At 41.4% G+C, this 22,432-nt stretch overlaps 1 protein-coding gene across 4 annotated transcripts in view; it reads left to right on the top strand.

The window, feature by feature from the left end:
- The window catches only part of SLC49A4 (solute carrier family 49 member 4), a 105,437-nt gene that overhangs the window by 53,337 nt on the left and 29,668 nt on the right, over positions 1–22,432 (top strand). For 3 of the 4 annotated variants that reach the window (XM_070508985.1, XM_070508986.1, XM_070508987.1), the window contains exon 8: positions 1,353–1,535. In XM_070508985.1, coding sequence (XP_070365086.1) covers positions 1,353–1,535 — 183 coding nt within the window. Of the gene's footprint in view, positions 1–1,352; positions 1,536–8,638; positions 9,283–22,432 lie in introns of those variants that run through there. The other variant, XM_014829525.3, reaches the window with a different exon arrangement.

Here is a 22,432-nt window from a genome sequence, read left to right on the forward strand (position 1 = left end):
CAGATGCTTCCCATTTAATTCTGTGAATAATTTGGTCACTGCCTCAGCCAAGTATGTTCTTTATTCACTGTCATCCTTCTGTTCTGTATTTTCATATGTGTCTTCTGTTCAAAGAAAGTCAAAAAAATCACCAGCCATTTGTGTTATTAGAATGTACTAAATATTTTATCATCCTACGAGGCTGGTGTAATTGGAAGAGGAAGTGGGCGTTGAAGTTAATTGGAGAAATTCTATTAGAAAACAGTGGGTCCTATTACCTCTTCAACAATGTTATGGACTTTAGTGATTGCAATCAGTTATGGTGAATTCTGGTGATTTGATATGTTTGATGAATAATACATAACAGATTTAGGGTAATTCCCTCACTTTCTGCACTTCCTGTACAGAAATCTTTTTCCTTAACAAATATTTTTATTAAAAATATTTTCCTGGTAACCTTAAGCTTAGAATAAATTCTACTCATTATCATCACTGAGTGTGGTACACTTATTAGTCTATAGGAATATTTAGGTTTCTAAATAGGGAAATCATTTTTTTGCTCATTGGTTCTGTTTTCACCTTCAAATTAAAATTAATGAAAATTAAAATAAAATTAATGCATACAGTAAAAAAGATATAATTATTTGGAGTGGGGTGCATGTCTCTAAGCAATGTCCTTATTCAGAGATTTTTATTACGAAATAGAGTTAATAGGCTTTTTATTGGGGGATCTTGGATCCTAACCACTTTTAATTATACATTTCTGGATGAAAACTTTTTCTGTGTTAAAAAAAAAGTTAGTATTTTTAAAAAACTGTTGACATGAAACTCATTCCAAGATTGAAGACTAATTCTATTTTAAGTGTTTCTCCAGGAGTTACATACTGAATAATTTTTATTTTGTACTTGGAGGCTATTATTAACCAATCTCTTTAAATATATAATTTTCATTGACAATGTTTCTCACATTTATTCTTAGATTTTAAGTTCTCTATAAGATTATAGGATGAGTCTAGATTTTGAATTAAGTTGCTATGTTTTGTCTGTCCCTCTATTTGCCAGGAGTGTGACCAATGGCGAAGAGTCCTTTTAATGATATCAGGGTGGTAAAATTGTTTCTGTGCTTTAGACTCACTCACCAAAAAGATACGGCAAATAAACTAGTAATCATCCAGTGACAAAACCTTCTCCTGTCTGCTCCACAAGAGCTGAGCAAAGAGTTGACAGATGTGTGATGTTTGGTCAAACTTTATCAACTACCATTGAAAAGAGGCGAAATTCCAGAGTCAATACTTCTGAAGGATACCCAGAAGATCTGTCCGTTACGACTCTTCTGCCACCATGAAACTAAAATGTTTGTGTTTCTGTTTTAGTGACGTTGTATGCCTCCTGCATTCTCTTGGGAGTCTTCTTGAACAGCAGTATACCTATATTTTTTGAGCTTTTTGTGGAAACTGTCTACCCAGTTCCAGAAGGAATTACTTGTGGAGTTGTCACTTTTTTAAGTAATATGTTCATGGGAGTACTTTTATTTTTTCTCACATTTTATCACACAGGTAAGAAATTTGACTCTTTGTTTACTATCCAAATGTGTTATGAGAGAGGTTTGTGGCACTGACATATAGAGAATTTATATGGAGAATTCTTGCTAAGGCAAATTACTTTATCTGAGCTGTCACTTGCCAATAAAAGAAAATATCCTCAATTGTTTTTCTTGAAATGCATCCTAGCCTGATCTAATACACTCTCATCCCCTAGAGTTTCTGATTTAATTAACCTGGACTAGGGCCCAGCACTTGTATTTTTAAAAGCCCCACCCCAGGTGATTCTAATATACAGGTTCTCATTAAGAACCACTGGTATATTGCTTTTTAAAAAATACTTAGAATCTACTGTCTTAACACAAGGTATAAATTAATGTCAGGGGTATATATGTAGTTTAAAGCCCTAGGGATGAATGAGAAGTCACCCAAGGAGTGTATAGAGTATATAGAACAGCACTAGCCGATGGAACTTTTTATAATAATAGATGTGCTCTTTATCTGCACTGTCTAATACAGTAGCCACCAGCCACATGAAGCTAGTGCAGGTAAGGAACTGGATTTTTAATTTTATTTTAATTAATTTAAGTGTAAATTTAAATAGTTACATGTGGCTAGCAGCTACCAAATTGATGAGTGCAAGTACAGAGAGAAAAGAAGGTTGAAGTTGGAACCCCAGGTTACAGTTTTGAAGAAGAGGGAAATCCTTACGAAAGAGGAAATCAATGGGGTCCTGAACCCAAGTGGAGGAGTCAGCCTTGGACAGACGGAGATGGGAGAGAAGGCAGTGTGCATGGCACAGAAGCAGCTACCTTTGCTGGGCAGATTGTTGAAGGAGTCACTTCTTGATGACACCAACTTTGCTTAGAAGCCAGGTCATCTATTAAGAGTTGGTGGGAAGAAAGTTGAGAAAGGGCTTAAGGAGAGAATGAAACTTTAAAATAACCTTTGAGAGGGTGAGAGGAGACTCTGCAGGGAGAGCTGGAAAGATGGCTGGGCATGTTGAGGGCAGGCCTGGCTGGTGTTGAGATCCATAGGTTTGTAGTAACTCCGTTTTGCACAGTTGTTTGGTGTTCTCTGAGATTCTCTTTTCTATGGTCCAAATTCTGTCTTACTATTTCAGAAAACTTGGGCATAATTTTCTAGGATTCTTTTTTGCATGTTAAAATAAGGATTTATACTTGGGAGTCTTGAATATAAAGCTTTTATTAATTTCTACTAGATTTATATCCCATTTTATTTCCTTGTCTTAAACAATCTAATATTACTGCCTTTTTTTTTCCTGGTGGCTGATCTCCTAACTGCTCATCAAATAGCAGTAAATTTGGATAATTTGTACATGGAAGAATCTGATTGATAAGATTCAGATAAGAAAGGCTCTAAAATGTGATACTTGAAGATGCCTATTTATTTACAGGAAACTTTCTGATATGCTTATAATTGAAAGAATAACCACAATAACCTCCTTGACTGGAAAATTAGTTTTTCAAACTTTCAAAGCTGGTGAAACAGAAACCGCCCTGGGTTTTGGACAACTTTTGGCATAGCACTTTGAGTTAACAGCCAAAGGCATCTAAATGATATATTAATTTCTTAATATAATTAACAACAAATTAGATTATTTCTGTCAATCAGTAATGCAGGTAAAGCAGGTTTCAATTTTGCTAAACTCGATGTGAGTTTGGTTTATCATATGAAGGAGAGTGATAGTAATGAAGTCAGACCACACTTTCCTGTCCTCCTGGAAACGTGCTTCCATTAGGGAAAATGCCATCCCCAGGTCTTTGCTTTCAATGAGTTTTCTAAACAGGATCATCTAACGCTTATTACGTATCAGCTTTAATCCACTTCAGTTATGACACAGTTGAAATTAAGAGGCTCAGTGCCTCTCTTTTGCCTGGTAAAGTGCCAAAGGTGGCTGTGTCGCCCCTTCAGGTGATAGAAACGATTTTCCAGCTCACGGGCACAGGTTTGCTGGGGGTCCTTGCAGCCTAGTAGAGTGTGGCTTTTCCTGTCTGCTGGAAATAGAGTTTTGTCTTCCCAGTATTTAAAAACAACAACAGTAGATGACAGGTAATGTTATCTCCCTATAAGCCTCTTGCATGTGGTCTCTAGAATATGCCAGCATGTATTTATTGATCAGTATAAGGAAGGGAATGCCCCTAAACTGTCCGACTGTGAAGACCCTAGTGCACTCCTGACCATTTTGCTTGGCCGGTAGAGTCTCTCTGTCACCCTCCCAGGTCCACTGCTCTTCCAATTTGTTCCACAGAGACTGCGTCTGCCATGAATTAACTGGCCTCGGTCAGTGCTCACTTCTCATTTTGCAGAGTGACCAGAGACAAGCAGATATTTTTCTCTCTTTGGCGTAGGCGGCAGAAGAAACACTTAGCACCGTTTCTGCTAATTCCTATCTCACTGATAGAACCAGGGGTTTATCTAGCTGGGGAACAAAGGCTTCCCTCTTTTTGGTTGATTTCTGATCACGTGTTTCTTGATCACGTGTTCTACATGTCTGTGTAGATGTTAAAGGTTTCTGCCCAAACTCCATGATTATTATGCAAAATGAAACTTTATATAATAATTTTAATCCAACTAGGTGATTTGCAGAAAAAATAAAAATCTCAGTACATTTTCACATTTTAGAGAGTTAATGAGAAGATACGTGGGAAAGAGCTTAGACCAGGGCATAGCCAACACTCACCAGTGTTTGTTGTGTTTCCTTCTAGTTAATTAGCTGGTTGACATCAGAAATTTAAATAGCGAGGCTTCTACTTAAAAACATGCTTTTATATGTTTATTTGTGAGTGTGTATAATGGATACACACGAACATACCCCACAGCTCTCTAAGGCTAAGGTTACTAGAACTACAAAAACTGTGTTGAGATTCTTTCACATAGGATTATTGGTCTCATCCCAGAAGTCCTGTGGCAGAGTCCACATGCCTTATAACTGAGGAATGATGATATATGAATTGCAAATCTGAAAATTCTGTAAAATTATTTCCTAAAAATAACTTGTAGTTCCGACAGCCTAGTGCCCTAAACATTTTATATGATAAATTGAATTCCCTTCCATTAAAGCTAGGTTCAAATGTCAAAACTCAGTCATTTTAAAACTTGAAAAGCTCACCCAGAAGTTAGTTACATGTCAAAATTCAACTATAAGTTTCACGATTGGAAGGGCTGATTTTTAATCATCATAAAGATCTGTGGGTTTTTTGGTCACTTCTCAAAGAAGTACTAAACTTCCTGACTAGAGTTTTTATTTCCCCACAATCTGCTATCTGGTAGGTGACATCAGAGATAAGTTTTCAGGGCTGAACAGACTAAGCCCAGAATGAGCACAGTCAACTGGCTTGTCCAGCAAGAGAGGCTCCGCTGGTGATTTGCTTGCAGATTATGGCCATCACTATCATTGACAGCAAATGTCACACTGGCTGTCAATGCCTCTGGCTTATTTGGAGCCCTGGGTTACAGGGTCTCCCATGTCCTGTTTTGCTTCTGTTTTAGGTACCTGAAACAGTGTCAGAATTTTCTTAAGAGTTTTTCTGACTTGGGTTTTTCAAGGTCACTTTTGGGAAAAAAATTGTTACTTGCTCCCCAATCTAAGCATGTTTGTAGAACTGGATTGCTTCCTGTAATGTCTGCTTTGAGAATCTCAGCGAGTTATTTCAGACAGCACAGTGATGCTCTAGTCTAATAATTTCACATACAAAATCAATTTGGAAATGCTATTTTATTCATTACATACTCTGAAATGTAGTCTAATGTCCTATTTTATAGTTTGTACCTTGTTCTGAAGTGTGTATTGTCTGTTATTTTTTGTTCTAGAAGCTTTGCAGCAGGTTTTAGCTAAAAGCATTAAAGGTTTTTACCTCAGTTCTTTCATTTTCAAGTAGCTGACCATGGATTTGAGGCTGCATTGTGGCTCAGAAGATTCAGGGGCCTGGCTGAAGTGGGAGGCCTTGACTAGTGGTTACCAGAACAGGTTCAACAGTGGACTAGTGAGAAGTAATTTTGTGTCTAAGGAGCATGATAATGCAATGTGATGGTCAGACCTGTTGGGTAATTAATGTGGCGTGAAAGGAGCAGGGCCTTAAACTGTGAAATCATGTGTCAGCTATCTCCTCTTGAGGGAGAGTGGGAACAGTTTTGTTAAATCACCATAATTTTTGTTAAATCACCAAAGACAGTACAGGCACACCTTGGAGATGTTGCAGGTTTGGTTCCAGACCACAGCACTAAAGCTAATCTCACAATAAAGCAAGTTAGGAATTTAGGGGTTTCCCAGTGCATGTAAAATCTACACTATACGGTAGTCTGTTAAGTGTGCAATAGCCTTATGTCTGAAAGAACACTACACACCTTAATTAAAAAATACTTTATGCTAAAAAATGCTCACCATCATCTGAGACTTCAGTGAGTCATAATCTTTCTGCTGCTGGAGGATCTTGCCTTTAGTTTGTAAAAAGCGCAGTATCTGTGAAGTGCAGTAAAGCAAAGTGCATTAAAACGAGGTGTGCCTGTAGAAGGATGGTTCTGGAGCACAGTATCTGGAACCAGACACGTACCAGAAAGTATGGCATCACTGAAGGGAAGGATAAGGTGAACAGGATAATAGTGCTTCTGGAAGGAAAAGGTAAAAGGATGAGCAAAATCCTAATTAGTTCAGTCCCAACAGAGCATCACCATTTGGTGCAGAGCCCACTTCACAGAGTAAAATACAGCACCTGTCTAACTGCAAATTGGCAAAGAGAGTGCTCAGGTTACAGTACAGTAGGTGATAGAGAGCCAGCAGAAATATGGAGGCCAGTTGTGGAGCTGGAGTATGGATTTATGTTTTCTCCAGTGAAAGGCAGAGGGAAGGAATGTTGGGAAACTGTGCTCACTTTAAAGGATATATATCAAGGGCAAGAATAAGAACATTTCAGTGGATCAGGACTCTGTTGGTTCAGTTACATCATGTGACACCGGGCTCAGGAGGGACAGCAGTTGACTTTGCTCCTGCGAAGTCCAATTAGACTTTTAAGCAAGCCCTTTCCTGCCTAGTAGGGCACCTGAGCTGCGGTTTACGTGAATGGTTTTCAGTGGGAAAATGTAGAGGTTCCCGTCGCTGACCTTTTGCTTTCTGAAAAGGCAAATAATCTCAGAGAACACTTATAGTTGATTGACAACTGAACTTACTGGAAGGTAGCTTGACTTTTCCGAGAGAGGCACGGTGGTAAAAAACAGCCAACAAACCACGACACCAGAAAGCAATTATGAGGCATTTGTAGAGATTTCATCTGAAACCAGGTAGAAGGAATCATTTTACAACTCTGATGAAATAAAAGGTGTGCTTTGGCAATATTCGACCGATTTCTAGGTTTAAGGAGAGCAAGCACTAGTTGATCGTTGCTACATGTGTGTTGCTCTAGCTCCCCATGAAACACAATCTCTAAGATTTAGAAAATGTCATTGCTATACACTGTTTTGTCAAGTACCATACTTTCCTTTAGCTGTTGCTTAAAATTCGACCTTAAAGTCAAAATGCTCACTTTTAATACAAGAGGTATTCTACTGCTTTTTCTCTTCTTACTTTTTACTGCTTCTTTTTGCCTGTTAAAATTATCGTCAGAATCCAAGGGCTGTATGGTTAATGTGAAAGCAGAAAATGCCTGGTGCATCATTGCAGGGAAGATCAGAATAAAGACAAGATCCCAGAGGTCACAGCCCTTCTGAGTGTTGAGATTACATTCGATCCGAGTAAAGCACAGAGAACAGCTTTGCATGAAAATACCACTGAAATATACGTCTTGGTTACATGCTACAGAAAGCATGTCTGACTTTTTAAATGTAGAAATTGAGGGGTGGCGAGGCTGTTTTCATGAGCATACTGCAGAAAAAGGCTCTGTTTCAGCACCTTTTCTTACTGGGTGGTTTTCTGATTTCCATTCCTGAGCATAATGTTCTTTTAGCCATATGAATTATGGATTAAACTAAGGCAGCAGTGTGGAAATCTTTAGGATGATTTTTGAAGATTAAGACAGTATTAGCATTCTGTAGAAGTACAAAGGGAAACTATAAACCTGTAGCCATGCCCAAAGAGAGAACTGTGCCGGGGAACTTGTTTCTCTCATTTGTTGGTTTTTTAATTGAAACTGCTAAATGGATATTAAACTAAAGAAGTTATACCCCTGCTACCACCCTCTTTATGCCAAGAAGCTGCTCATTTCTGCACCCAGAGCCTCAGGGTTGACCGGCAAGGGGTTGGGGTGGAAGGAAGCTGAACTTTGGCACAGCATGAGGGCCACTGGAGCTGGAGGAAGCAGCCGGGACCACCGCGGGGCTGGGGGTGCTGGGAGCAGGAGGCCCGGGCTGACTTGTGGAAGAGGCCTGAACTCAGGAGCGGGCATTTTTGAAGAAGTGTGTTCTTGATACCATCAGTTAAATAACAATGGAATTACCTGTTTAGATGATGCCTATAGGCGTTCTGATAATTGGTGTCATAGGTAACCATTTATCCTAGTAGGAAAAAAAAGACTAGAAAGAAATGAACCAAAATATTCACAGTGGTTTACCTAAGGCTAGAATTAGGATTAATTTGTTTTCCTTTATTTTTTTAAATATATTTTCTGCTCTGTTCTATAGTGATTACTTGATGTTTTTGTTGAGAATTAGCTATTTCTATGCAAAAAAATTAAAAATATTATCTCAAAATTCAGCTGATTTTCTTATTTATATTTCTAATCCATCAGATATTTCTAAACAGGGCCAAGAGCGATAGTGGTAGAGGGCACTTAAAAAATAATTAACAAACTAGCATTTAAAGGTGATTGATTTTTTTCTTTGACGTAATAGGTTTTTTTTTTTTGCCACCAAAGTCAAGGTGGATTAAATTGATGAGAAGTTATTAACAATGTTGATTACAAATATTCCCCATGGGAGCCCTGTAATATATTACATGCATCACTTAAACTCCGGATTGTCTCTTGTTTATTGAAAGCCCGTTCTCAGGCCTCCAGGGCGCATTTGTCATGAGTGCTTGTGAATGCAGAGCCGATGGCTCCCGGCACGCAGGTGGTGTTGAGCTGGTGACACATGAATGCTGACAACTGCATGTTTTTGTCTTACAGAGTTGTCTTGGTTCAACTGGTGCCTTCCCGGGTCCTGTTTGCTCAGTCTCCTCCTCATTCTGTGCTTCAGGGAATCCTATGACAGACTCTATCTTGATGTGGTTGTCTCAGTTTAATAGCACAGACTTGAAGGAGTTTAAAAAGAGACTGGAAATCAATACAGCATACTGCACATTTGCTTGGAATTGCACATCTAACAGGAAAAAAAAGAAGAGAGAAACTTCCTTCAGAGGTTTTGTTAGGTTACAGATGATCGCATTAATTTAATTACTTCTAGGTAATAATAATGTGGAACTTGAGTGATAATAGGGGATTTTAAAACTCTATAAATGGCCCATCTGTGCCTGATACTGGGTTGGGAGAGTGATGTCTACACATAAAGCACTACCTAAATAATGCCCTCTATGTTTTGTGCCAGTGCTAAACTACTGAGTGATTGATTGTAATTATGAAAAGAAATAAAGGGTGTCTATCAAGTGGAGATAACTCCTTCCCTCAGTCACATATCAGAGCAGGAAGAAATGCCACTAACTTCTAGAGAAGCTTAAACCCTGTGTCAGATTTTAATTCCAAGAAGTATATCAATGATAGGAATTAGCCACCTGTACACTACATTTTTTCTAATAAAGCCATTTCTTATACGACTCCCTAGTTTTAATTAGATCGGAAACCTTTGGCCATCTTTACTGTGGTGATCGAGTGCTTTCCAGGACTCCGAGCACATACCTTGTGTCTCGGTCTCTACTTATCCTTGTTTCTGTGAAATATAATTTCATCTACTAGGCTCTTAAGTAATTACATTAAAGGTGACTAAATGTTTAATATGATCGCATTAAATAGTATATGAAAAATGTAATTCTGTTCTGACTTAGCACTTTGTTAAAAGTGAAATGACAAGTCACGTAGAACACTCCGTGTCTTCAGCCTATATATATATATATATGTATATATATATGGTGGCATGGGATGTCAAGTCCACCACCAGCTATTTACCAGGGTTACATTTTATTAAATGACCCTTGTTTGAAAATAACAGTTTATAACATTGAAACTTCCAAACTTGTTGAGTGGTTTCTGAATTACATTCTTATATTTCAGTTCGGGTTGTAAAATATCCAATTCTATATGGAGTCAGCATATCTGAGAGGGCAGTATTTTGCCAGTACTTGTCTTCTTTCTATGGATGATGGCTTTTAAAAAATAGCAGTTACTCATCGGACAGCTCTCAGATGTGTATTTCACTATGATGTAAATACGCTCTGGTGGGATTATGATATCACCACTGTCCAAATTTACATGTGAATTCCCCTCACACAGGAAAACCAAACATTTTCCCAAAAGTCAAGAATTTTACTTTACCTTCATTATTCCAGGCTTCCTCCAACCCTGTCTTCTTTTTTCCTCATTTGAAATTCTATCTTCGTTGTTGGCTAAATATATATATTTTTTGTCTTTTTCTGGGCAGATAGAGTATAAGCCAGTTCCTTCTGTTAGCCAAGGTGGTGAAATCTGGTCAGCACTCAGCGCTACTCATCTCTATACATGTGCACACGCCATCACACGTGGTCCCGAGTGCCCATCCTTTCCCCCTTAGGAAGTTCAAGGCTGTGCATTAACTGACCTTGGTCCTAGAGGAAGATTCTGTTACTGCTGAGCCTTCTTCTAAGACCCTAAATTGTGCAACTTGGAAAGTAAGAAAACCCTCAGATTTAATGTCAGTCTTCAGTCACCTTTAAATCATCCCTCTTTATAACCACCTTGCTAACTTAACAAGAACTGAAAGAACTAAGGCGCTCGCTAAAGAGAAGAATAAGATCTATGAAAGTTAGGCTTAGTCCAGCTAACTCTGTTATTCTTAAATAAAATAAAAGGAAAGCAGAATTCTTGAAGGTGATTGAAAGCCAGACACTACAGGTGTCAGTAGTCCATGACCCGGGTGCTAAAGTAACAGCCACCCCTTCCTGTTTAGGAAGAAGATAGAAAAGAGAGGGAAGAATGATGATGTATTTGGTTTTAGTCAGAACTGTTGTGTTTGGGGACATTGCTGTATAAAATTCTGCTCTAACAGGACTTCTGATATAGAACATTTTAATTATGGTTAATTCTAGTTTTAACACAAAGAATAACCCTTAAAAAATATTACCTAATGACTGATTAGTTCAAAGACGTCCCAAGTGGGTAGTAATTAAGAGTCCTTGCATTGTACCAGACACCGTGCATTGTTTTTGGCATACATGAGATGAGATGAGTCCCTCCGTCTCATTGATAGCCGCTTCCCCCTCCAGCAGATAATTGTTCCAATCACAAGCCGCAGCTGTTTGAAGTGATTGCACTTTCATATGCCACACCTGACCAGAAGAGACCCAAAAAGGCTTTGGGGGTGGGGGCAGGACTACACATTATTTATTTACCTATGTGTTTCAAATCATATTTTTCTACTTTTTGTTTTTATTTCTAGCATGCTTCAAAATAGACCAGCTGCTATCTTTGCACCTTCTAAGCAAACATTATCGAGTCTTAGTGAAATTTTATAATGGAAAGAAATCTTAACCCTCCACTCCAAGCCCTCATTTTAGAGTCTATAGACACAATCCCAGAGAGGTGAAGGGTCTTGTGGAAGGTCACAATCCTAGTTTGTGACAAAAGTAGAACTAACTAAATTCCACATCTTCTGACTCCCAAAGCAGTGTTTTCTTCTACCTCACAGAATTACAGCTTAGTTTGGCCATGAATTCTCTTCCATGTTCAAAGATGATAGGGCATAAGAGTAAACCGCCATTATTGGGTGTGGAAAGTACAGGCATTAAAATTGAGGTGATTATTTGGTTTTTAAGTAAAATCATTCTAGTTTCTTCATCACTATCCTGTTGGTGCTCCAACATCTCTAAGTCTTAGCTTGCAGCGACATGATCTAAAAAGATTCTAATGAATAATTCAGTCCTCATAAACCAAGTCAGCAGCATAATTAATTGGTAAGGACATGCTATCGTGTTAAGTTCCCTGTGGCTTATCACTGAATACTTCACAGTCTGGGAAGATGTGTTTTTAATGTGGTCTATGCTGGAGGTATAGGAACAAGACAATTACACACACAAATGCGTTTCACTGGAGGGTGGAGCTTAATAAGATAATAAGAGGAAATCAAGTAAAATTTTGTGTATTTAAGCATATATGAACTAAGGCCCAAGTCTTATCATAGATCATATGCTCATGTTTAATTATTGGGAATGTTTACAGCTTGTTTTTTTAATGAAAACCCCCTTCTAATGAGGGGTTCAAGCTACGAGATTTTAAATTAAAGAGATTAAATTCCCATCTCCTTTTAATTAGCTTTTTTTTACTATTATTTTTACTAAAATCTAGACATTCATCTTACTGTTTGTGTAAGTACAAGCTTCATTTAAAACTCAAGATCAAATGCAAATACACAGTAAATTTGCTTTAAATTAACGTTAAAAATCACATTAATTCCACATTTGTCCCTGAAATAATAAGTTCAGGCATTGCTATGACTATACCATATTACCCAGCAAATGAAAAAGCTATGATAAGAAGAGAGTGCCATATTTAAAAAGAAAGATATAGAAAACCATAAGGAAATTTGATCAGAACTAATTTATAAACATAGGAAAAATAGAATTCTGCTTTAATTTGGAATTATAATCACACAGAAAGGGACAGGATAAAGTTTGCTTCTGTACTGTCGAACAGTTTGCTAGTCCATTAGGAAATATAAGCAGTACTTGGGGGAAAGCGTTGGACCATCTTAGAAGAACAAAACTTGACAGTGAGATTTTCTGGTGCTCTTTTAACAGTGTCCATTGAGCCTTTGTGCTCAGTAGAACTCAGACATCTTCTTGGCCATCCTGAGGACTCACTGCCTTTCAGGTGTCCTCCCGGCACAGCTGGAACCTCAAACTTAGGAAATGACTTCTAGGAACTAATACCAAGGCCCTTAAGAGACCCTTGAGGGTGTCTCCTTTGGCCAGGGGCAGAGAGTACAGGCAATGATGTGGCCCTGAATCTCTCCCCTGAACCACGTTTCTTTTTATAAACAATTTAAGCTTGTTCTTGGTCAGGACTGAAGCACCATCAGCCTCTTGTTTCATTTAACAGTTTCTGAGGCTCTCTCCTGTCTTCATTGCCTGGTCCCTCAGCCGTCTGAACCCTCACATGAACCTGACCTCAGCTCCGTCCCTGGGACCCTCCTAGGTCTCTACTTCCTTGAGCGGACTTCGTGGCACAGGCCTCTTCACCCTCCACCCCTCCCCAAGCTCTGAGGCGAAAACCCAGTCTCCTTCCTGACTAGTAATAAGGCCGCAGGCCCAGGCTTCCCTCTCCTGAACAGGACGCCAGCATGATCAGAACATAAGTGAATCCTGGCACTCCAGAAAGACTTCCCAGTTCTTCTCACAGCCGAGTCCTGTAAGTTGAAGGGAATTACAAAGGTCTCTAACAAGTTTCTGTAGTTGCTACTTGTTGCCTTGTAGAGTATGGACTGAGTAAATTGCCGTATCTAGTCTCTCTGTCATGCCTTGAACCCGGTAGGCTTCAAATGACAGCTTTCCATTGCAGCCCAGACTCCAAAAGAGAGAACAAAAAGTTACCCCACCCTAGCTGTTCTGTTCCTTCAACAAGGGAGAATTAAATTTTTTTCAACAGCTGAAAAATGAGACAAAGCATAGAATTCATTTCAGAGACTTTGGTAAAATGATAAAAACACATCAAATGAGGGGCCACCTGATTCACGCCCTCTGCTTCAGCAGCCTAGGGTTCACAGGTTCGGATCCTGGGCACAGACATACACACTACTCATCAAGCCGTGCTGTGGCGGCATCCCACATACAAAATAGAGGAAGATGGGCACAGACATTAACTCAGGGCTAATCTTCCTCACCAAAAACCACATCAAACCATTTTAACTCTAACATCCTGGACTTAGTATGTTGTGAGGCTCGGGCCTCTGAAGGGGATGCGAGAAGATCAGCCCCACACAACTGTGCTCTCAGGGCTCCCTCCTGGCGCTTCTGGTCTGTGAGGGAGGTGTCTGCAGTCTTGACCAAAATGGCAAGAACGACTTGGAGATGCTTTTAATTGACCTTAATGTCAGAAAATGATACTTCTACTTATTACCATTTATTTTAGACTTCCTGTAATGCAGATTGATTTTCTTCCCATTTACCCAGAAGGATCATAGACTCAAAGAGATGGTCTAATCCAACACCTCACTTTAAAAACAAGCAAACAGAACCTTTAGGTTAAATGCCACAGTGGGGTTTTAGCAGGTCACCTGGTCCCAGACCAGCATTCTTTCTTTTCCCTTAAATTTTTGAAGGTTAAACAAGAAATACGTGAATGTATACCTATTATAAAATGCCCAGTGCAGAAGCGTGAAGTGAAGTCTACCTCCATACACACGTGCTGGCTAATCCATTCTCCTTTCCTTCCTTCCCTGAGAATCCTTTCAGAAGTCTTTCTGTGCATTTTCATGCACATGTATAAAAATTTAGAGGGAGTTTAAAGTCAAGTCATCCAGGGAACTATTTTCTAAGACCACGTTGGCATTAAGACCACGTTGCCTGCGTTTTGGGCAGAAGCAGAATTTCTGAGATCCTCGTTTCTCTCCCAGATGAGTCTGTATCAGATGTCACAGTAGTTAGTAGAGACATTTCACAGACCTGGTTATATGCCATCAAGCTCTATCGTATTCTGAAGTTTAAAGGTGACTCCTCCAATGTGCGATACCCTGTATTGGAAGTATGGTTTCTGTTTTGATGCCACCAGCTAACATCCATGTCCTGTGAGAGAGGAAAGTGAATGACCCACCCCTAAAACTCAAATAGATTTTCTTGACAGGACCTCCATGACTCCCTACCTCGGCAGAGGCATGCGATACTGTAGAAAGCAGAAAGTTGAGAGAATAAGCCTGTGCTTTTCCATTTTTTAAAAATAATAGCTATGAAGATTCTGGTAATCCTTACTGTTTTCCTGGTCACCTTCCTTAGCTCTCCTGACCTTCAAGCTCCCAGTAAGCTCCTCTGCAGCAGGACAACGTGGCTTCGTCTGGTCACGTCTTCCTTTCCTGCCCTCCTTCCCGTCCAGCTTTCCCCTTTCTGCTTCTCTTCTTCGTTATTTCTGACTATGTAGGGAAGCAGGCTGTGTGAAACCCAGATTTTCTGAGTTGCCGGCATTAGGAGAGCTGGCCGGTTTCTTCACAAACTAGACTAGAGAGGACACAGAAAGAGCCCTGGCCTCGAAGCCCCAGCGCCTGGCTTGTGTCCCAGGCCTGGTGTCTTCAGCTGTTTGACCTTGAGCAAATCACTTCATTTCTCATTTACGCACATCTGTAAAATGAGGGAGTGAACAAAGATGTTCGCTAAGCTCTCTTCCAGGTCAGAAATGCAGGTTGGTTCTTATTTAAGAGTTAGCAAACGACCGAAGCACACGCAGCCTGAACTGCAGAGCTCTCCGGCACCTTCGGGTTCCATTTGTGCAGTAGCCCTCCTCCCGTGAATGTCCGGACATGACGCTGCACACATTCAACACCAGGAAGAAAAGGCTTTTTCAGTGTCTGTGGTAGGAGATAAGCTGCAGGTGCTGTTTATTTCCCCAAGGACTTTACATATGAAACGCAATAAGAAAATCTGCCATCTGATGTTGAGATAGCATCCTGGGAGCCAGGTCTGAGAACTGCATCTGCTCACCGGAATCAGGCCAAACCAGGCACCCGTCCTTTGGTTTGGTTTGATTCATCGTGAGTCAGCGGTGGGTTTGCACCTGGAGAAATCGAACTGTCAGATCAGGTGCGAAAGCTGATCCTCGAACTTACATTTCTAGAGTTATGGCACTGAAGAATTTTAAGTTGCTTTGCAATGATGTCATCTCTACATGGCTGAATCCTGAGCAGATATTTTACAGAGTGAGCGCCGAGGTTTGCTTGTCGAGGTCTGACATATACACAGGTGTTAGTAAGTAGGGCTTCCTTGAGTCTCTAATGTGGGCACAGAAGCTTTCAGAGAGAGAAGTGAACCAAAAGAAGAGCAGCCGGGCACTCAGCAGGCCTGGGAACCTGTCTCTGTCTCCAGTGCGGCTGCTGAGCCCCCTGGGGCCTCGGGCAAGTCACCTGTTCTCTCTAGACCTCGGCTCCCTCACCTCTAAAATAGGAGGGTTGGAGTAGATGTTCCTTTTTGCTGAAAAGCGTTGCAGTTCTCTGATCTGCACCTACTGGTCACACACAGCAGAAAGTAGAAAACGTGAGTGTGATAGCTTCCCACCAGTACTCCCCATTACACGTTATCTTTTCAAACCAGCGCGGAACTTCTGCGAGGCCCTGCTGGTTGTGTGTTATAGGTGCCGGCAGTTATGGAAACTCAGACTGTCTACCATGTCCGTTTAGTCCTTTGTTCATTCTTCCTTTTATTCGTTCTGTACACAGAGTAATTATGTGTGCATTGTGTGCCTGTGAAAGAGAGTCAGAAAACAATAGATGTTTCTACCCTTGAGGACCTTTTAGACAGATTTTACAAAACAAATACTCTCCAGAACTAACATTTAATTAAAAGGAACAATGACAGTTTCCCAAATAATTATGCAGAGCAGAAATCCAAATTTTTTTCTCATAACATCGTTAACCATAACTGATTCCAAGGAGAGTAGATTGTGTTCCATTGAAATTTCCATCATAGAACCCGTGTCTCTCTGGGAGCAGAGAATCAGTTCTGGCATGAGGAATCCCAAACCTTAGCATCATTCCACAGCTGGGGAATGGTTACTCTTCCTTTGGAAAGTTGGGAATATTGTTGGCTCCCCCCACCTTTCTCTGAAGACAAAATTTAACAAAGGCATATACGCTAAGATGCACATACTCATAAGGCCTTGTGAGTGTCCTTTCTAAAAGAAGTTTGAGTTTTGTTTTTTTTTTTTTTTTGAGGAAGATTGGCCCTGAGCTAACATCTGTGCCCATCTTCCTCTATTTTGTATGTGGGATGCCTGCCACAGCATGGCTTGATAAGGGGTGCATAGGTCTGCACCCGGGATCTGAACCAGCGAACCCTGGGCTGCCAAAACAGAGCACACAAACTTAACCGCTCGGCTGGACCCAAAGAAGTTTGAATTTTAACAAAGAACAGACTGAACACCAAAAGGAAGGGTTTCCAGTGCTGTCACTGGGTCTGTCAGCCAGCCGGCTGGAGGAGGGCTACTTTGGGGGCTGGAGACTGGAAGCTCTTCAGGTCTCCCCGCCTGTGGGCAAACCTAAGCCACACTCGATGCATCGCTACTGAAATCCTGGCCGCCTAAGCCTTTGCAGAAACCCAGAGAATGCCAAAAAGGGCAGGTTGTAGTTCTGGAGATGATTTTAGTTACTACAGATGTCCCCATTTCCAAATTTCCCTCCCTCCCCACCAGAGATATATCATTTTGGAGGCTTACAAAAACTAAGTATTAGGAAAATTCTGCTTCCATCTTACTGAATTGCATCCGCGAGTCCCAAGTAAAATCACTTCCTTGACCTACACACATAACCACCTATTTCTGTTTAGGTCTGTGACGCAGAGAAAGTGCTTGGAAAAAGTCATGATAGGTGACTGATCCCACCCCACCTGCCAAAGGCAGAATAGAGTCTGCCAGTGGAATCCAGCTAAAATGGAGGGTGTGCGTTGGGGGCGTCTCTTTCTTCTGAGTCCTTCCCTGAACTCACTAATTCACGTTTCACTGCCCTTCCTGATCAGTAAGTTATTGCTGAGAAAATCGTGTTAGTAAGTGAAGTAAATGTCTCCAGTGGAGCCGTCCCGCTCCCCCATCACCCCACGGTCCTTTTGACTTGCACCCCAGAATCCTCGCCCCGCGTCCCAAAGGAATGCAGTTACCCTTGTGCTTTTGAGGGGAAAAAAGCCATCAAGTGACGTTTCACCCGCTTTTATCTCAGAATAGAGAAGCCCCTCTTACATTTGTTGTCTTTTTCACTCAGGCTTACTATAGACCCTCAGGCACAGGCAACTCATGCTACATTCTGTTGCTATGATTGTCCTTCCATCTAACTGAGGGGAAGTTTACTCTGATGAACCAGTTATTGATTCTCGTACCTATTCACTCTTTTATCAATATTTCTTTACTAGTAAATTGTATGTTATCTAGGTCCTGAAATTTATTGCATGTTTTTTTAAGCTTTAATTTTTTTCTTAAAAAATCACTTCTTTTATAGCAGACTACAATCTTTTTCCTCCTGAATACTTTATAATACACTTTGAACATATGGAACATTCTAAGAGAAAGTCAGGCAGTGATTTCCTCATAGTCAATATTAAATGCTGGGAGAGGCACATCACATTAAAAAAAAAAAACTGGGATGGAGGAAGCTGGATCTCGTAATTCACCTAATTTTGGGCTCCTGTTGCATGCTGAGCACCAAGCTAGGCACTGAGGATGCAAAAACAGATAAGACAGCCTCCTGGCGCTCAGAGAGACGCATATTCTGATGATTCCATTCCTAAGAATTATAATTCAAAGCTAGCAACACCCGCAAAAGGCTGTCGGAAGCTTCGTAGCTTATTTCTACAACTGTCTATATCTACAGCTAAGACCTAATAGATCTTACTCTATTTGGAAAAATATGTTCTAAATCCTGTTTTCTTGGGCCATTAAAAATCCATGCTTGCCCCTAATCAATGTACAGTTATGTGTAATCTTATAGAGTGAAAAATGCCCTGGACAGGCTTTGAAGGGAAAAGCATAGAAATCTGTTTTGATGCTTTGAAAAGAAGTGGAAAGGTTTTAGGGAAAGTTAACAAGCTTCCAAAGATTTCAGATCTGCTAGTGTTCCTTCAGACGTGGGATTAGGCAGAAGGAAAAGTCTTCTGGCGAGAGGGAGATGGGCCCATGTAAGGTGACCCCAGTGGAAGAGTCAGTGAGATACAAGCCAGGCCCATAGACATTCGTTAATGTGTCTACTGAGCAAAAGTGGAGACGGAGGTGTGAAGGTAGGGAGTTGTGGTGGAAGCGGATTCTGGGAAACAGAACCCCGAAACTGGCTCATTTTCACTGAGTCATCTGGCCCAGCCTCCTGCCTCCAAGCACATCCTGCCTGCAGTGTGTCTGGCCAACTGCTTTTTCAGCTCTCGAGGCATGGAGATTCTACAGCCTCCCCGTCATCTGTTCCAGAGCCACCCCTTTGCACTTAGAAGTGCTTGCTTTCCAAGAATGGAGGTAGGAGAGAGGTGATCAAGAAATAGTGTGGCAGAGGGGAGACGGGCAGAACCAATCTGGGCAGAGGAGCTCAAATGAAGAGCAGTTGTAGTGGAGCTGGGAGTGGGGAAAGAGTCTCCGCATTTCACACTTCACACTCCACAGCATGTGGGAACGCTGGAAGGCGGAGCCAGCCTTCTGGGAACCCCGCCCTCACAGATGCCCCGTCTAGCATAGTGGAGCTTCCTGTCCTGCTCTGAAATAGCAGTGGGAATCTAGACATCCAGCACATCCCGAGAGGAACTGTGTTTTATTCAAAAGTCTGTAACTTTCACAATCCCCCCTCCCTTCCATCCTCCAAAGGAATGCTCTGTAGTTGAAGGCGTGTCTTCAAAATATCCTGTTGTGCTTCATGTACCTTGCCAGAGTCGTTACTTTTCATACCAATTCATGGATGCGAAGGAACCTTGGGTAGTCCAGGTGGACTACAGCCAAGTGAAGTTACCAGCTCTTACTCCATTTACGCCTTCCCATCTGCCTCCACCCGCTCAGTCACACTCCTGGCAGCCAGCCAGAGCGCCTGTCCAACCAAAATCACTATCCAAAAGCCCAAGCCTTTGTTGTCCTCTTGTTCTCAAGCCACGGTGTGTTTGGTCTAATTTTACACCATCCGGAGTTCTCTGGCCTTCGTGGCTCTGCACCGCATGACAGTCAGAGCAGGAAGACAAGCAGAGGCCAGGGCAGCAGGTGGAAGGAAGTGGAGGTAGGATGGCTGCAGAAACGGAGCAGAGGCAGTTGCTGGTGCAGGAGCCTGCGATGGTCCCATAGCCATCACAGTCCACACTGGGGCTCCTAGCGTGCCAAACAGACTCCCCCCACCCCCTTCCCAGGTTTCCTGGAGGCGACCCTCCCCTCAGCCTTGGGCCTCCCGCTTGGCCTTGGCTCTCATTGCCCTTGATGCCCTGCCCTGTTCCCTCCTCCCAGTCCCAGGCTGCACCAAAGCCCCTGACTCCTTTTTAGTCTATGGAAGGACAAAGTCCTTTCCTGTTGGGATCTGGGTCCACCCTGGGAATGGTTTTGGCTGAAACTGCTGCAGCTGAGCACGAGAAGTCCTGACTCCCAGTGTGAAATAGTGCTCCAGAAGGCTGCAGCAGGCTCCCTGCCTCTGGGGCTCGGAGTGGGAGAGTGGGTCAGGCCTGTCCCAGGAGACTGAGGATAGACCAGATGATCTCTTGAGAGTCCTCCCGCTCCAGGACCAGCTTTTAAAATAGCAACACTAAGAGCCAAGTGACATACAGGCTCCATGACAGCAGGTGCTCCTCCTCCTGTGACACTCCATGTGCCGGGCACACTTAGACATGGCAGAAATATGAAAGGGCGCAGAGAGGGGGCTTAAAATCGGCCCGCACAGAGACTTGGTGCTGGGGGTCATGAATGTCCGCTGGCCCAGCCCTGCCACCTGGTGGGTCTGTGCGACCATCAAAACATGAGTGTGTGTGATGAATTCCCCTCCGACACTCTTCACAACTTATGAAGTGTTCTGTGCGTCTTTAAATAATTCTTACCATGTAAAGATTGTATTACATTTTAATAAAAAAAATTTTTTTGCTTTTTACTTTTGTAATATTTCGGGTTTTATAGATTTTTTAATTTTATGGCCAAGTATACTTTTGTAAGGAAATGAAGTCTTGCATATTTTTATTCTTTTAAAACTATAGTTAATGTCAACTGTAAGCACTGATAACTATTGTTCATATGCAATTTTCCTTCCTTTCCATCGAGTCTTTTTAAGAAACTGTGTTTTGGCATAGCGTTTTATTTAAAACTCTGCTTCGTTTTACACGTTGTGAATAATGAAGATTCTGAAAAATAAAGATGCATTTAAAGTCTCTGTGCTGTTTCATTGTAGAAATGGTAATGTGCGTTGCTTTGCCAAAGTGGTAATTAGATGTTTAATGGTTTAGAACTCCTAGTTCAGAATGGGGGTTCTAGTCATCACTCACAGCGCGGGAGCTTCTGCGTCAGCCTCGCTTCTTGGGAGAATGCACATTAGAATGGCGAGCTCCTGTCCAGTTAGAAAATATGGTTATGTTGACGTTAGAGTTACTGTGCTGTGGTTTTGAAATAAATGTGTAGTGGAAGCACTTGTGATAATGTGGTCTGCATTTTCTTTTTAATCAAACTCCAAATGGCAGTCGAAGTGGAGCCAAAGCCCCCTGAGCATATGGTCAGTGAGATGTGGTGGGAAAAACCCTGAGCAGGGAGTGGGGCAGGCCGGCCCGATCCTCCTCTTCCACGGACAAGCCCTGAGACGGGGGAGTTCCTTCATTTCTTGGAGATCCTGTGTTCTCATCCATTGACAAGATATGGTAAAATAAAGGAAGAGGATAATTATGCTTACCTCACGTGGATTTTGTGATGATGGATAAAGTGATGAACTGGTACATGTTGGTTGCCTGATTGATGTTTTTCACCTTTTTCCTTTCCTTCCCTCTGTATCCCTCCCAAAGTCATCATTTTGGGGGTTTTTTTGCTGGGGAAGATTAGCCCTGAGCTACCATCTGTTGCCAATCTTCCTCTTTTTTGTTTTTTTCCACTTGAGGAAGATCAGCCCTGAGCCAACATCTGTGCCAGTCTTCCTCCACTTTGTGGGTCATCATCACAGCATGGCTGATGAGTGGTGTAGGTCCACACCCAGGATCTGAACCCATGAACCCAGGCCACCAAAGCAGAGCACTTAACCACTACAAATTTAACCACTACGCCACAAGGCCAGCCCCAGTTTTGTTTTATTCTTTTTCAATCTTCAAGTTAAAATGTACTGACCTTCTGAGTAAGGGGATGATTATTAAATCCTTACGTATTTAATACTGCTTTTAATTTGTCATGGGAGTTAATTCCCAAAAATGTTGATCACAGCCGGATTGAAAGTATTTGGGAAATGTGGCAATGTTGTTTATGTAAGTCCACCACTTTCTGAGTCTCCTGGAGACCCCAAGGAGTTTTTTGCCTTTGTGGAATTTGAAACAAAAGAACCACCCAAGAAAGCTCTTGAGGTAGAAAACCAGGAAGCACTTCCTTCCTCCTTTAGTTTCAAAGCAAGCACGTCCCCGGGTAAGTGGTGGGGAGCCCCGCCTTGGGAAAACTTGGAATCATGAACATCTTTAACTTTTTGGAGGAAAGTTTTTCTTAACCTTCCTGGATTAGTTTCCAAACAGTCCTGTTCTCTTGAAGGTTCCAAAGTCTTCATTTTTAAAAATGCAGAATAGGGCTTTTTTTACTTCTTGCTGTAAACGATTTTAATAGAGACCAGACCATCACTGTATTTTTGCTTCATATCCTTGACATTATATCATGACATTTGCCTGTGACAAGGGAAACTTTTATCATTTAAATTATTTAATTTTGTTGTTGGACATCAAGGCTGCTTCTTGAGTGGTGTATTCTGGGGAATACATTGTTGTCTGTTTATCCTCATCTCAGTTTCTGATTATTCTCATAGAAAAGATACCTAGGAGAATTACTTGGTTCAGGTATAAAGACTTAGCTCCTGACAAGTAGCCCCATATTAATTTAGTTATTATCCAGCCTAAATGGAAAAAACTGTTTCTT

Source organism: Equus asinus, chromosome 5 (genome assembly GCF_041296235.1).
Source record: "Equus asinus isolate D_3611 breed Donkey chromosome 5, EquAss-T2T_v2, whole genome shotgun sequence".
Classification (NCBI taxonomy): domain Eukaryota; kingdom Metazoa; phylum Chordata; class Mammalia; order Perissodactyla; family Equidae; genus Equus; species Equus asinus.